The sequence below is a fragment of the Myripristis murdjan genome, chromosome 10, assembly GCF_902150065.1.
Source record: "Myripristis murdjan chromosome 10, fMyrMur1.1, whole genome shotgun sequence".
In the NCBI taxonomy this organism is placed as follows: Eukaryota; Metazoa; Chordata; class Actinopteri; order Holocentriformes; family Holocentridae; genus Myripristis; species Myripristis murdjan.
Genome location: NC_043989.1, coordinates 11,070,010 through 11,084,481, shown reverse-complemented (window position 1 = coordinate 11,084,481; position 14,472 = coordinate 11,070,010). Strand labels below are relative to the sequence as shown.

The 14,472-nt window shown below is 40.6% G+C and overlaps 1 protein-coding gene across 8 annotated transcripts in view; it reads right to left on the bottom strand.

The window, feature by feature from the left end:
* The window catches only part of atp8a1 (ATPase phospholipid transporting 8A1), a 123,150-nt gene that overhangs the window by 67,219 nt on the left and 41,459 nt on the right, over positions 1-14,472 (bottom strand). For 4 of the 8 annotated variants that reach the window (XR_003928831.1, XM_030061878.1, XM_030061871.1 and 1 more), the window contains exons 5-15: positions 11,603-11,648; positions 11,215-11,255; positions 8,578-8,651; positions 6,813-6,882; positions 6,558-6,685; positions 6,012-6,123; positions 5,245-5,410; positions 4,885-4,890; positions 2,010-2,137; positions 1,164-1,241; positions 877-965 (exon numbers count right to left, since the gene is read on the bottom strand). Coding sequence is in view for 7 of the 8 variants with exons in the window: in XM_030061878.1 (XP_029917738.1) it covers positions 877-965; positions 1,164-1,241; positions 2,010-2,137; positions 4,885-4,890; positions 5,245-5,410; positions 6,012-6,123; positions 6,558-6,685; positions 6,813-6,882; positions 8,578-8,651; positions 11,215-11,255; positions 11,603-11,648 (938 nt within the window). In the remaining variant the exon portion in view is untranslated. Of the gene's footprint in view, positions 1-876; positions 966-1,163; positions 1,242-2,009; positions 2,138-4,884; positions 4,891-5,244; positions 5,411-6,011; positions 6,124-6,557; positions 6,686-6,812; positions 6,883-8,577; positions 8,652-9,468; positions 9,543-11,214; positions 11,256-11,602; positions 11,649-14,472 lie in introns of all 8 variants that reach the window. The other 4 variants (XM_030061875.1, XM_030061877.1, XM_030061872.1 and 1 more) reach the window with 3 other exon arrangements.

The following is a 14,472-nucleotide window of genomic DNA, read 5'->3' as shown; positions in this document are numbered from 1 at the left end:
AAAAAAAGAGAGCAATGACCTGTGAGTTAACACATCAACACTTACCATTTGTTAAAGTGACACATTTTACACTCTTGAATTGGGATATCCATAGCTATAAGTTAATGTCCTTCCGTGGATTAGAAATCATAGTAAAATGAGAGCCTTGGTGCAGAGAACCCTAGATAACATGCTCTCTCATGTCCTTCAGCCTGCACTTCCTCAATCATATTTTTAATTGAATCCTAATGGGACTTATCATGTCCCATCAAGCAAGCAGTTGCTTTGGTTCTGTTAAGATACCGTGCTCTCTTCCTTGCATGCACTGAGGTTTATTATTAATGCACTAAAATGAAATGATAGCATATCTGTAAAAAAAAAAAAAAAAAAAAAAAAAAAAAAATCAAGTGTCACATCACAAAATTAGGATAAGTTCTAATATCAAAAGGTGTTCCAATGGCAGGGAAAAACTGTACAATTGTGTGACCCTAGTTTTGCACAGAAAAAGGCAAATGTCTTGTAATGACAACAATGTTTTGTCTTCATTCTTAACAGAGCACCTTAATATGATCTGGGTCTTACAAAGACAAACCCTTAATGCATAGCCAGATTTTACACAAATCTCCAGCAAGATAAACGATGACTGTATGCCTGGGAAGGAGAGAGTAAAGTGCCTTTGCTTGCAAATGTCTGTCCGGCTTTTATTTATAGTCTGTGTTGAGAGGAGCACTGATGCAGCTGCTAATGAGGAGGCAAGGGAGGAGACAGGAACGCCAGATGTACTATGATGCACACTCTGCATTTAATGAAGGTGATGTGGGAGGCAGCAATAGAGGATTGAGAGGAAGAAACAAGGAGGGATTGGGGAAGTGGGTTGGGGGAGGAGATGACACTCACCCATAAGCAACACCAGCAATGGTGCACTTCTTGAACTGCATCACGTTGCAGGTCAGGGTCCCCGTCTTGTCGGAAAAAATGTATTTTACCTGTGTGAGAAGAGGAGGGGGGAGCGCAAGTTGACAGCATGAGTAAATCCTGGCTGTGTGTCAGTCAGACACAGAATGCCATAGGGCTGCACTAACTGGAATCTGTTTTAATCAGAGAAAAAACAAGAGCCACATTTCTCATCAAAATAAAGTTAAGAAAGTTAACAAATGAAACAACAATGGAACTCATTTTATTACCTGGCCTAACTCTTCATTCAGGTTGGAGGTGCGAGCCATGGCAGGTGTATTGGTGGGCTCATAGTGCATATCTGTGTCCTGAAACCAATCACAATGAGCTTCACGTGTAACTTACCGAACAAAAGTTCTTGGTAAAAATAAAACATATCGAAATAACTTCACATCAATGCTGAAACCAAAAGAACTAAAATAGAAAAGAAGTGTCATGCTTCACTTCAGTTAGGTGCTTGGTCCCCTTTGTCTGTTTTCCCCAAAGAAAACAACTGGGGCTGTGGGAAAGAGACCAACTGAGAATTGCCCTAAATACTGCTAAAAATTCCTTGCTTGGATTTTCATTTAAAAATTAATGGATAAGGAGGCTCGGTACAACTTGAGGCCAAGAGTGGGAAGATTTCTCAGTTGAGATATTGGTTGGGTTGACCTAGTTGCTAGTGATGATAAGAGCATAATATTTTGAGGTCCTCGCTCCGGTGCTTCATGTCACTCAGGTTTCCAACGTGTTTTGACAATACACTGCTTTGTACAGTGTACTGTGGCCCAATAGCGCCACATGTTGTAAAACGGCCATATCCCTTACTTTGTTTATGAAGTGACTAAGTAGATGGAAGATACTTTTTTAATCACAAAATGTATTGCTAATGAGATTTTTAAAAAAAGTTTTACATGTATGCTGCTGTGGGTTAGCTATATTTCACATTAACTGACATCAGTACCTCCAAATAAAATAAAAAAATAAAAAAAAAATTAAAAATAGATAAAAACTTTAAAAAGCTTATTTTCCACTTTAATGCCAAACCTTTCAAGAGCAACTGTGAAATTTGGCTCAAGAGTGTTTATTTTACTCACCCAGTTGATGAAGAAGGCTTGGACGAACTTGATAACTTCGAGTGTGACCAGGAGACTGATAGGGATCAAGTTGTTGAAAAGGATGATGAAGGTGAGGAAGTTGAGGCCGAAGTTTGCGGCTCCACCATCTGCCATGGGGCAAGTTTTAGACAAAGGAAGCAATAGACAGGAGACTCATGAGTGCTGGTTCCGAAAATATCCATTGAATAAATGAAAATGCCCAAAGCCACTTCCGGCTAATGATCAGCATTATCCCAACAAAGAGAATGTGCTGGGAAAACGTTGTGCATTAGCTGGAATTAACCATTTCTTCCGCCCAACCTCATCCTCTCACAAGTCAACTGATTAGCAGTCCAATTTAATGTCCCAAAGATTCAAAGTAGCGGACAGGGACTGAAGTATCTCAGATGTCATTAGTGTCATAGCAGCAGCCTTGGCATCCAGCATGATCCAGGCAATGATTTCCACAAAGCACTATGCAAAATGATGCCCCTCCCCATAATCGGTGATGATCAACATGTAACCCCCATACACAAAAACAGGAGTGATGTGATTTACCTTTCCTCACCTTGTAGAAGGTGCAAGAGTTACCTTCCTCAACCAAAGCCTTGATCTTAGCATTGTAGTTGAGAGGCACAGCCCTTCCCCATGACAGAATGATTGCAAAATAACAAAATGGCACAAAGAAAGTGGCAAAATGGAAGCTACTGCTACTGGTACAACAGCACATATAGGAGGGAGTATTTTTCAGAAGTGGGGAGGAAGACAAACGTGTTGGATGCTCTCAAGACAAAGGAGGGAGATTCAGTCCATAGCACATTCACAACCAACAAGGAGTGGAAAAGAGTGGGTGGAATATGCTACCAAAATTATAAATGTTAATGATCACTACGTTATTCACTCCTAGTAGCCAACTTGTGATGTGCCCTTGTACACTGTGCCATCAGATGGGAGAGGAATTGGGTTGAATCTAAATCAACAGCCATAAAAAACTGTCACAAACCAGGACATGCATACATCACAACTACATCTCAAGTATTTTTTTTTATTTCTTTTTTTTTTTTTTTTTTTTTTTTTTGATATTTTCCAACTGTAATGGTTTTGAAAAAATGCGTGTTAGAGTTTCTTATCATTTTTAACCAAGTAAGTTAACAACGATATTATTAATCACAGCAATGGCCCGGGCAATTAGTTATAGGAACAGAAGAGTAGTAGTTCACAATTCTGTGCAAATTTTTGGATTAAATTCATACTGCATGAACTGGTCTACATTATACTGAGACCATCACACCTCCTCAATTTTATGCTAAAAGCAGTAATAAGAACAAGACAATAATAAGACAAAAAGCTTTCACTTAGTTACTAGTTAACACATCAGCCTTTTGCTAACAGAAATAATCAGTAGAAACTAAATGATGTGGAGATACAGCTACCCGCTATATGGTGGACATGAATATAACAGAGTGAGGTGTAGCAGGTGGCATGAATGCATAACAAATGACTGTTGTTCATTTTTGCATTCAATCTGCATAAAGGTAAGTTGTTAAGATGTATAGGCTTGGAAGAATGCCAGCTAAGGCCGGTGTCAGCACTCTAAGCTGGGTCAAAGTCATATGAATTATTTACCGGGCATGCATAATTGCAAGCCTAGGTGACATATGGGCCATGATGTTTGATGTTTCCCATGCTGACTATTTTTTTCTCCTGCATTTACCTTGCCAATGTCAAAATTTGTCTAAAGGTGCAATTACTATAATCTGGGCATATATGGTGTACTGTATGTGAAAGGCACGTTACAGGTACAACAATCTGCCACCTCTCTCTTTTGTCACAGGTTGGATAATATGCACTGGACAGAGTCTCAACAACTCCTTATGGAAGTACAATCAGTCTCAAGATGGATGCCTGCTTTATGACTTACATTCCCCTCATCAGTGCAGTACAGGATATTTTAGATGGGGGTTTTAATGCCAGAGAGGACATTAAAACCCTTATACAACCAATCTAAGCCAATAAAACATCTTATGAAAAGGAACAGTGTAAGTCATAATACAAGCTTAAACTGACCAGGGCACAACCTCTCCTACACAGGGCTATCAGGATACAGAGTAATGGCCAGAATGACACGATAATCACTTTGCAAACCAGGTTCAGAGCTTCATCAAATCAGACAAAATGATCAAAGAAATTGTATTACCATATATCTTTTTGTTACTATACAAATCATACAGCCTGCATTTCTTTGTGTAATGTCAGTGGATGTTGTGAAACCAGACCATTTTTTCTACATGATACATGCAAGAACTGAATAGGTTTTTGCATCTCTCCCTGGGCTTTCTCTCGGTATCTGTCTTTCAGAAAATCAACACAAGAAAATAAGGCAGCAGAGGCATTTAGAAAATGTCAGCTCTTGCCCCTTGGGCTGTACTACATGTTGTGTTCAAGCAACAAACAAGTGAGAGCCTCCTGCCATGAAAAGGTTCCTGAGTACAACCAAATCTCCCTGGCAGTCAAAGAGCAGAAAAATAAGAACTGTAATTCATTTATTGTGGAAGAATGAGAAAAGAAATAAGATGAGGGTCTGAGGCTTGGGAATTGCAAAGCATTTAACGTGCCACACAAACATGGATAAAAAGTGAGACAGTGTTTGCATCAGGCACTAAAAGGTACTAAACGAAGGTATAAGAGAGCTGGAGGGGAAAACCGTTGGATCGCTGGTATGTGCTTGTCCATGGCATGGGCCCATACAAAGTAGGGCAACCATATAGGGGGCGAGGGTAGGGGGCTTCATTTGCTTAGCAAAGGCAGAGCTTCAGTTAGGGGTTAGTAAGGGAGGGTCATTCACGGATGGCCAAGGCTTTTAAATGGTTGTTACCTGGAGCTGTTAAAAAAACGACAACAAAGAAAACAAAAAATCAAAAAGAACATTAGAAAGGAACAAAAAAGTACAGCAGCGCAGTGATATTCAACCATTTCTTTTTCATTCAGTCTCATTCACATCACACATATGCATGTCACAGCTTTCTTTTCCCGGTTACAGGGAATTTAATTATTCCCACATTGCCACATATTTCACTTGTACTGCAAACATACTATAACAGAGGCAACATAAAAACGACAGCAACACACATCAACACTTAAGGTAACTTAAAATGACAGAGAATTAAGCAGATATGGACAAGTGAGACAAAATATGTGGAATAAGAGGTATAGTATGGGCTGTTGGGATTCTTACAGTTGAGATCCATATACCAGGCGGCGTTGCCGTACTGGTACTTCCAGATGGTTTGGCCAATAGAGCAGACCAAAGAGATGGCCAGCAGGCAGCCAAACAGTACAAGGATCTGGAAGTTGGTGATGCGCTCCACGTTGGACAGCTTCAGAGGAGGCCGGGTGGAATTCTGGGTAACACATGTCAAAAGAGTTGTGGTAATAAAAGAAAAAGTATGACAAAATCCAAAGTGATGTTCTGCTTTGTGTGCCCTCAGAACAATGGTAAGATATAGTGTGTAAAACAGGTTGACTGCAGGAGTCTCACTTATTTGAACCCCATTTGGAAGCAAGAAATGTTTGAATAGAGAGGCTTCATGAAAAACTGTAGTATTGCTTATTTAAATACATGCATGCATATGTATTCTGACATGTTTGTTACATTTTATTTTGCAGATTCAATTCATTTTGTTATATTTCAACAACAACAAAAAAAGAATTATTTTGTTCATTACGACTGATCAGTACTTTATTATCACTTTAGAACTCAGAGGTCTAGATAACAAAGGTTCTACTGGTTTTGACATAATGTAAATAATACTTGTGTCCTTGTTATTTTTTCATTTCAACTTAATAATGTATTTTTCCATCTTTCTATGTTATCATTTTCTGACTGCAATAACACTTATAATTACAGGCTACCTTGAAAGCAACAGCTATCACAGAATATCATTTTGTAACTGCAAATAAATACCCTCTTAAAAGTCCAAATATTGTCCAAGCATGCTTTACCTGCATGAGCTTTGTATCGTGTCCTGTATAGACCACTATACCATGGACCCACTGGGTGTTCCTCAGCTGGGCTCCTCTGAGTAAGATCTGGTCTGGACCCAGTGGCACTGTACTGTAGTAAGAAACACCACTGACATGAGTACAGTTGAGGATTTTGACTACAGAGTGAGGTGTTTTTTTTTTGTTTTTTTTTTTTTTTTTAAGGGGTTGAGGGGTTAGCAGGTCAAAAGCTACTGGTAACAACACTTATTCACATTTATTACTCCTAACTACTAAAATAAAGCCATAATGTCAAAAAATGAAGCTCCACAACAGATTTATCTAATGTATCTTCCTACCACTCAATAGCAAAGGCCCCAAACTAATATGTACTCAAATACCACCAAACCAGGTTCATTTATTCAGCAGAAACACTAAATATTATCTAAAACCACATAATGCATGGATGTTGGCTCTCCTCCAAACTAATGGGCCTTTGAGCTACAACAGCAGCATCCTGGTAAGAGAGGCAAAGAGCCAGGCATGGAGCTCTGTATCAGCGCCCACCTGTGGCCGTCCAGTCGGATGTTCCCTACAAACTCATACAGATGTCGGTTTGGACTCTCGCACTCCATGCGCCCAGAAAGACGCATCAGGCTGTCGATGTCCTTGATTTCTGCAGTACTTTGGAGACCCTGTTGACACAGGGCTAGCGTTATAGTGTTGTTTTTTCAGTCCATTTGCATCTTTACCAAAATCAGCACACCCTAGCTAAAGATGGTGGCACATATATAGAGAGAGAAAACCAAAAGACATGTTCACCTGTCTGATTTTAAGGTTTGTTTCCCCATCCAAGTTTGATGTTTCAATGTAGCACATACCCTGTGGCTCACTGTTTTGGGTGGAAAGGAAACAGGCTTAGAGCAGATGTTAATTTGGAGACACAGTGAACTACTAAGCAATCATATGTCATATTTAATCTCAGCTGTTGATTATGAATTTTATATATGATGGCTTATGTATCAAATAGCTGACAAAATTAAATATAAAATTCATTCTCTATTATCCATTGAAAGATATCCAATTGAGGAGGGGACTACAGCAGAAAGACAGCATGAGACAAGATCACTGCAAACAAAGATGCTGCATGCAGGTTTGTTTTAGAGCAATTCTGTGATATAAAACTACATCAAAGTTTTGCTGAGAGAAAGTAATTCTAGATATGTTTTGAATCCACCAAACTATAAATCTCCTTAATAGTCCAAAGGGTTGAGTCTACTATATTGAGGACAGACAAGGTTAACATCTTTGTTTGCTGCTACCCTAGTGTCCAGTTGTCTTTCAGAAAGAGCTAAAGTGTACTGCAAAGAGACAAAGAGGAGAGAGAGCAGAAGAGAGAGGAAGACTAGAGTAGGGTGCGATGAGCAAGCAAGCATGCTGAGCACAACAAATAGAGCAGACAAATGGGCTTCTGACAGACAGTGGGCACAGGGACAGAGAGTTAGAGCGTGCCGGTGCTTAAGGTGAGCTGGGTCGGTGGTTAGCTACTCTTTTTAATAGAGTGATTTATGAACACAAAGAGCTGGTTCAAAAACACACAAGGTGGAGGGGTAAAATCAAAACGAGATCTAGACAGTAGAGCCCAACTACAATCAATAAGAGTCTGAGAATTTGCTGCTAATAGCCAACAAATGTGAGCTTTGTTTCATGGAAACAAGCAGAGGTCTGCTGCAATGGGCCAGGAACTCATTCATTCATCATTCATCTTCTAAACCGCTTATCCTCACTGGGGTCGCGGGGGGTGGGGGAGGTGGGGTGGGGTGCTGGAGCCAATCCCAGTGCTCATAGGGCGAAGGCTGGGCCAGGAAGTGAATTCTAAAACTAGTTACAACCAGAATAGAACACAGGTCCCTTTCACAAAATAGCATGATGCTTCAATACTGATTGAGAATGAATGAATTACAAATAGGTCCTTTGAAATGGCAGTGACATACAGTCAACAGACGCCCTGGCAAGTTGGAAAAACTATAATCCCAAGATGCAATTCACTGATCTTGGAATGTGACTGCATGCAGTTTGTCACATCAGGAAAAAAATCTACATCCAGGGTGGAGTAAAAGCCATGCATAGGTAAGAACACAGAAAATACATTCACATCCAAACTAAGAAACTATGTGCATGTTCTCCTCATGTGCCATACTGGATGTCTCTATTCGCTCTGCGCAAACCATTAAAAAAGGTTAGTTCTACACAATTATGAAAATAATTGCATACAGGGCCAATGTTATAGCCAGGGAACCAAAATATAGAGGAAAACGAGGAAAATGGAGACGAACATGGTGTTCATTGACCTCTGGCAATTCAATATCTGGCTTTTGCCAACATAGTCAGAGGCCCTGTCTTTCCTCCAGATTGAAAAATTAAACATTTATCAGTAGTGCCAGAAAAGAAAGAAAAGGTCCTGGCCTGGAGCTGAAATGCCTATCCCAGTTGGTGTAGTTTATGTCCACCACCCCTCTCCCCACATCCCACATCCCATCCAATCTTCCCCTCGTCTGTTTTATTTGCAGTGTTGCTGGTTTCTGACCTGGACGACAGTATGACGAGGTCAGCCGGGAGGTGATCCCCATTGGCCGCTCTGACTACTTCCCCAACAGCCACCTGATATTACCCATCACGCACCAGCAGGGGGCGAGAGAGTGAGTGTGGCAGTCGGTCACACAGGGGCAGGAAAGGAGGGGATGAGAAAAAAGGGGAATGGAGGGGACAAAAAACACAGACAGACAGACACCAAACACAGGAGGGAAGAGAGACAATTGTTTCAGTTCTTAAGGGATGAAAAGAGAAGGGCATAATGGTCACCCCTGCATGATCAGAGGAAATGGTTGGTTGGTATGTTCTCCTTTTCAAAAAAATCCATTTGGCCAAAGAATTAAAACTGCCTGCAGTAATTATCATGTACAAAATAAAAAAATATATAATATGTATATATATGCAATATGTATAATATATATACAGAATTAATAATTTGATCAAGAAATTCTATCTACCAAAAGTCTCAAACCATAGAGAGAAAACTGATGCAGGGTACAAAGCTCTGACCTAGAGCAGGTCCAAATGGTTTTTGAAAAGGCGAAGGAGTAGGTAGATTCATGATGACACGTTTGGTCAATTCTAATCCAATACCACTTTACAGCTAATCCAACTAGAGAAATGATGGTTCCCGCATTAAGCTACAGAACACCACGTCCCTTTCTTAAACTCTTTAAATGCTCAAATAGCAATTTCATGAATGAAATTTCCAATACAGGAGATGCTTAACCCAATTTGACACTAATAGCTCTATGTATGGTTGCCTTTCTTATTTGAGTCTAACCATCACTTCTTTAGGAGGAGCTGTGTGAGAGAGAGCAAGAGGAGGGAAGGAGAAGGAGGGAAGAGGATCCCCACAGTCTGGCAGCAGGATGGACCCCTATACCTGGACGATAAAATGACAGCATCCGCTGGAACGAAATCACTGCCATTTACTCTAATAATATCGCCCACCTCAACCTGTGAAAATAAATTGGTTACTGGTATGAACTGCCTATAGACAGGGCATAAGTGAAATGTGAGACCAAAATTAAGAGTAAAATACACTGATCTGGAAAAGACAATGAACACTTTGTTCTCAAAATGTATGTGTGTTACATTGATGAACACCGCTGAAGACTTCATCAATGTGTCGATGATGCCTTCATCAGCACAATGATCAAGACTCTTCTTGCCATTACTGCTACACCTTGCATAAATACAATAATTTAGCATGTTCCATCTGTGAACAGCTACAGAAGTAGTTAATTTTTCAATCATAACGTGAAAAACATTTATAAAATTATGGTGTCACAGATCACCCTACAGCAAATAAACACTATTGTTTTACCTTGAAATTATCATTTCACACCACATAAAACATTTAGATGCAAATTACTAATACATACAACAATCTTAAGTAATAAAGATCTTATCCTATATTATGTAACTTCTGAAAATATTAACAATCCTTAAACTAACGTATGCTTTGTGGAGATTTTTTGAGAATGTAATGATATAAACCAACTCACACACAGAGCAGCCATTTTGCTGTTTACAGCCCTTTTTCTGTTACAGTCCTTCTTCCCCTCCATAGTTTGTGGGCAAAATCCATGCTGGTCTCAAACTCCCCCCACTGCTTCCCATACCATTAAAAAGAAGCACTCTCCCCCTCCCATTGCTGAAAAATTATTATGGCAGAATCCATTAAGCAAGTGAGCGCAACAACTAAGGCAAGTGGTGGCACTAAACCAAAAAGGCCTTGTTCTGAATCAGAAAGACACAACACATGAAACATAACAAAACATCCCATTGTTGGTTTAGCTTAACCGTTAGCAAATTCTTAGGCTTGCTAAATCCAGCTACAACTTGCATGTGTCTTCTGCTTTGCTTTGTTTACTTCTGCTTGTGTTTCAACATTTTGTTCTATGATTGATTGCTGATTAGTTCTAGGCACAACTAATCAGCAATCAGCAATATATCTAGGTAGTCAAATCTTTGTAAAGTCCTTTGAGACATGCTAATGATAAGAGCTATATAAACAAATGATAATTAATCATGAATGAAAATAGGATAGTTCAACGATGATACTGAAGGCCCTAGGGCCAAAATGTTATTCAAATTCAGAGTAATATATGGAGCAGTAGTGCACAGAAGTACCATCGCAGAGCTTGAAACAACAAAATATTTTTGTAACAACATATCCCAGTGAGTGCAACAGTGCACAAAGAGAATTGAGATTGCATGTAATTATATGTTATATGTGTGTTGTAATAGCTGCTACAACAGCATTACTAGTATTGCATAGCCTTGTTTTACTACTTTACTCCTGCATTGCTTAGTGCTCTTCTCTATACCGTCTAGTTGTAGGCGCATTGCTTTGGCCATGTCAGTAAGACAGAGGAATCTGCTCTCTGTCCTCTGGCATAGCCTTCTCATGGCTGTCCACATGGAAAGGATGGATTAATTAGTGGCTGGGTAGTGTGGAGGGGTGTGTGTGTATGTGTGCATGTGATTTCTCCACTTGATTACAATATTCAGTGGTGAAACACTTCTATGCACCAGTCAAGCAACATGCTAACTGCTGAAAATGACCATTAGCAGCTATCAATGAAAATCACCTAGGCAGACATGTCACAGTCTATGAACATACCTTCTCCCAATGTACAATCTCCCAGGCACCATTCCTCAAAACTGTGGTAATCAATGAGAGAAATGGGCAAAGTTATAATGAGGGAGATGGAAAAAGTAAAAAAAGAAAGAAGGGAAACAAAAAATACAACAAAGGTTAGGATATACATAATAAGTCATCATTATGTTGTTTAATTAATGCATACAGCTTTAATATATATGCAATACAGAGTACTATATCAAATATTCATACATTAGTCCCTGACATTATAAATTTCAGGATGTTGATTTGTAATCTGTTAAAAGCAAAATACATTGGTTCCCCTTTTCAAAAACTAAAGAGAAAATAATAATGAAAATATTAACAATTAAGCAATGATCAATTTTTTAATTGAAAAATATTGCAATACCTTGACATTCTTTTTTGTTGACGACATTGTCGGCATTGTGGCGTTTCTGTAAGGAAACAAAATGTGAAAATTTCATCAGAGACACATTCTATTCTGATATATACCAAAAGCAACTAATTTGTACCCATCCTAAGCATTGGAAGGAAATACATTTACTGTGGAGACAGAGGGAGAAGGAGATGGGTCTTTCAAAGTCTACATTTACAGGGTGAAGAATGATTATGTGTAATGATGATGATGATGATGATAATGATGACGATGACAAAGATATAGAGTGACTGCAAAGTGCTTATAAACACCACAGTATGGCTTTGGTCTATGCCAACTTTGAAATGCACAGACTCACATCACATGGCATTTGGTGGTTTCTTTTATCTGAGGCACCTCAGTACTATGAGTGCAGCCATAGTGGGAATCCCCAGCCTTGTTGTGTTGACACTATCCACTGAGGTACACAGGGCCACCAGATAACCGAGGTGCCACCAGGGCAGGACAACAAGCAGGGATACACAGTGTGACATATGGAAAACAGTATCTAAAGAGTCAGAGTTGTTGCTTAATCACATGGAAAGAATCTGTGAAAATCTGAATAAAAGTTGTGCCTCACTTTGTTGCCTGCTGCTTGGAGGCCTGCCTATCTATACAGGTCAGAAAACTGCCTAGTTGGTCAAGACCTTAATACTTAGCAGCATGGTATGTATCTTACAGCATCATAACTTCTGTTAACAAGCTAATCAAACTATAGCATGCCTGACCACATTAAAATGCCAGTTGACAAAATTACATCCCCTCATGTGGCCCCTCTTGTTCACTGAATGCTCATGCAGTCAAATATAGCTTTAACAGCTGTTTTCTATGCATTATTTCAATGATCAGGTACTCAGGTATTGCACCTGAGTACAATGCCTGAGTGGAAGCGATCAGGGAATTCAAATCTATGACCTTTCTACTTACCAACATATCTGTCTAATCTGCCTAATTTCATCTTTAGAATGTCTTCCACCATTTAGAGCCTACAGTATATGGTACCTCTGAGAAAGAGCCATTTAAGACATGAAATATAGTGTGCTCTCTGAAAGGCCTTTGTAACTTTGAGTTTGAGGGCTCTAGTTTCGCAGACCTGGCGAGGCGGGGGCGTAGCGCAGATGTGCTTCGCCAACTGGGTGTGGCCAGGCGGATTTTCCAAGTTTGGCACGCCATGCTCGGTGGCGCGAGTACTCCACCGTCCCTCCTACCGGCGCAAGGGAGAAGAGAAGGCGTGGAGTGGGTTTGACACAGCCGATTCACATTTAACCAATCAAATGAGCCCCTGTCCTCGCCTTTAAAATGCACTGCGCGAAGGCGTAATGAAAGTTTACACAGCTGACATGGAGGTCTATTGCCGCAGGCAGAGCGGAGCCCAGGAGACAGGCGCGGAGCGGAGACCGGCGAGCGGTGCGGACACGTCACCAAAACCTCACAGGCAGGCTTCCGGAATGTCAGGCACATGAACGATGCAATAAATACCGACAAAAACACTATTCAATGCTACGATCACAATCAGCACATACATATATCTCCATATCAACTGTCCCGTCACAACTGATGTCAGATCAAAGGAGATTGGCACTGTTTGTGCTGATTTTGAGGTTTTGGTGATGTGCGCCAGGCAGCCAAACTTCCACTGCGCCGGCTCCGCTCCGCCTTGCGCTGAAAGTAGACGTGGTTTCAGATGGCGAGCTTTTGGCGCACCTCTGCGAAGCCTTTTGGCACGAAACTGTCACTGCGCCAAGTTGAATCTGTTGACACCTCCCCCCGCTGCACCGCCACTCCCATCTCCGCGCAAGTCCGTCTGCGAAACTTGGAGACTGTCCGCCTCTCCCGCTTCGCCGGTCGAAACTAGCTCTGCGCGGGGTTCGCCTCACTGCGCCACCCCGCGCTGCGCCGGGAAACTAGAGCCCTGAGTCTCTCCATCCTCTTTTGAGAGGATGGAGAGCAACAAATCATCTACTACGGCTGACTCCTAAGGTCTATAGGGTCGTAATTTCTGCTCGTCATATTAGAGTGAAAAGCACAATGTTGGGTCTAACAGTCATATTCAGCGCTATGAGAGTGCTACCTCCTGCAAATCGCTTTGGTGTATCCTTTCCCTGCTCTTTTGTAGTCTTTAACAGCTTTGTTGGTATATACAGTTGTTCTGTGTGTGCATATGTCACACAATACCGAGCAGTATGTTTTGGCATTGGTGGTCAGCCAGAATTCATAGAACTGTAGTTATGTCTTTAACTCTTACTTCATGTTGTCCCTCACTTTTTCCCCTGTTTTCATTCCCCCTGCCTAGATTTGCTCCCTCACCAAAAGATGTATCTCTCTTCCCCTCTTCCTTGCCTCTTTTCCTTCTGTCTATTTTGCACTCCCTTTCTCTGTCTCCCTTCCAATGTAAAAGCACTATCACTATCCCCATGGACATAGAGAGATATTTATATGATGTGTGTAATCACAGTGCAGTGGAGGGTGAGAAAGACACAGAGGTTATGTGTAAATACTGCAGTATCAGGCCTCTGTAGACTTCAACCACAGAGAGAGAAAAATGAAAGTACCAAAATGATAAAACGGCAGAATATCTGCAGCACTACCTAGATTAACCTATTAAAAATCCTTCAAAATAAAGATGACAAGAAAATGGGCAAAGCACTATGGTGCAAAAGTGCCCCAAACTTGCTTGAAATGTACTGAGAATGGTATGCATTTTTAGAATGTTACAGGTTATCCTACATGAGATTGAAAAGGCATTACTGCAAAGCTACTTAGAGAAAAAACTTGCTGGGGACTCCTATGTGTGTTAAGGGTCAACGTTGCCCTCTCCTGTCAACTTGTGAGGGCCAGAGTAA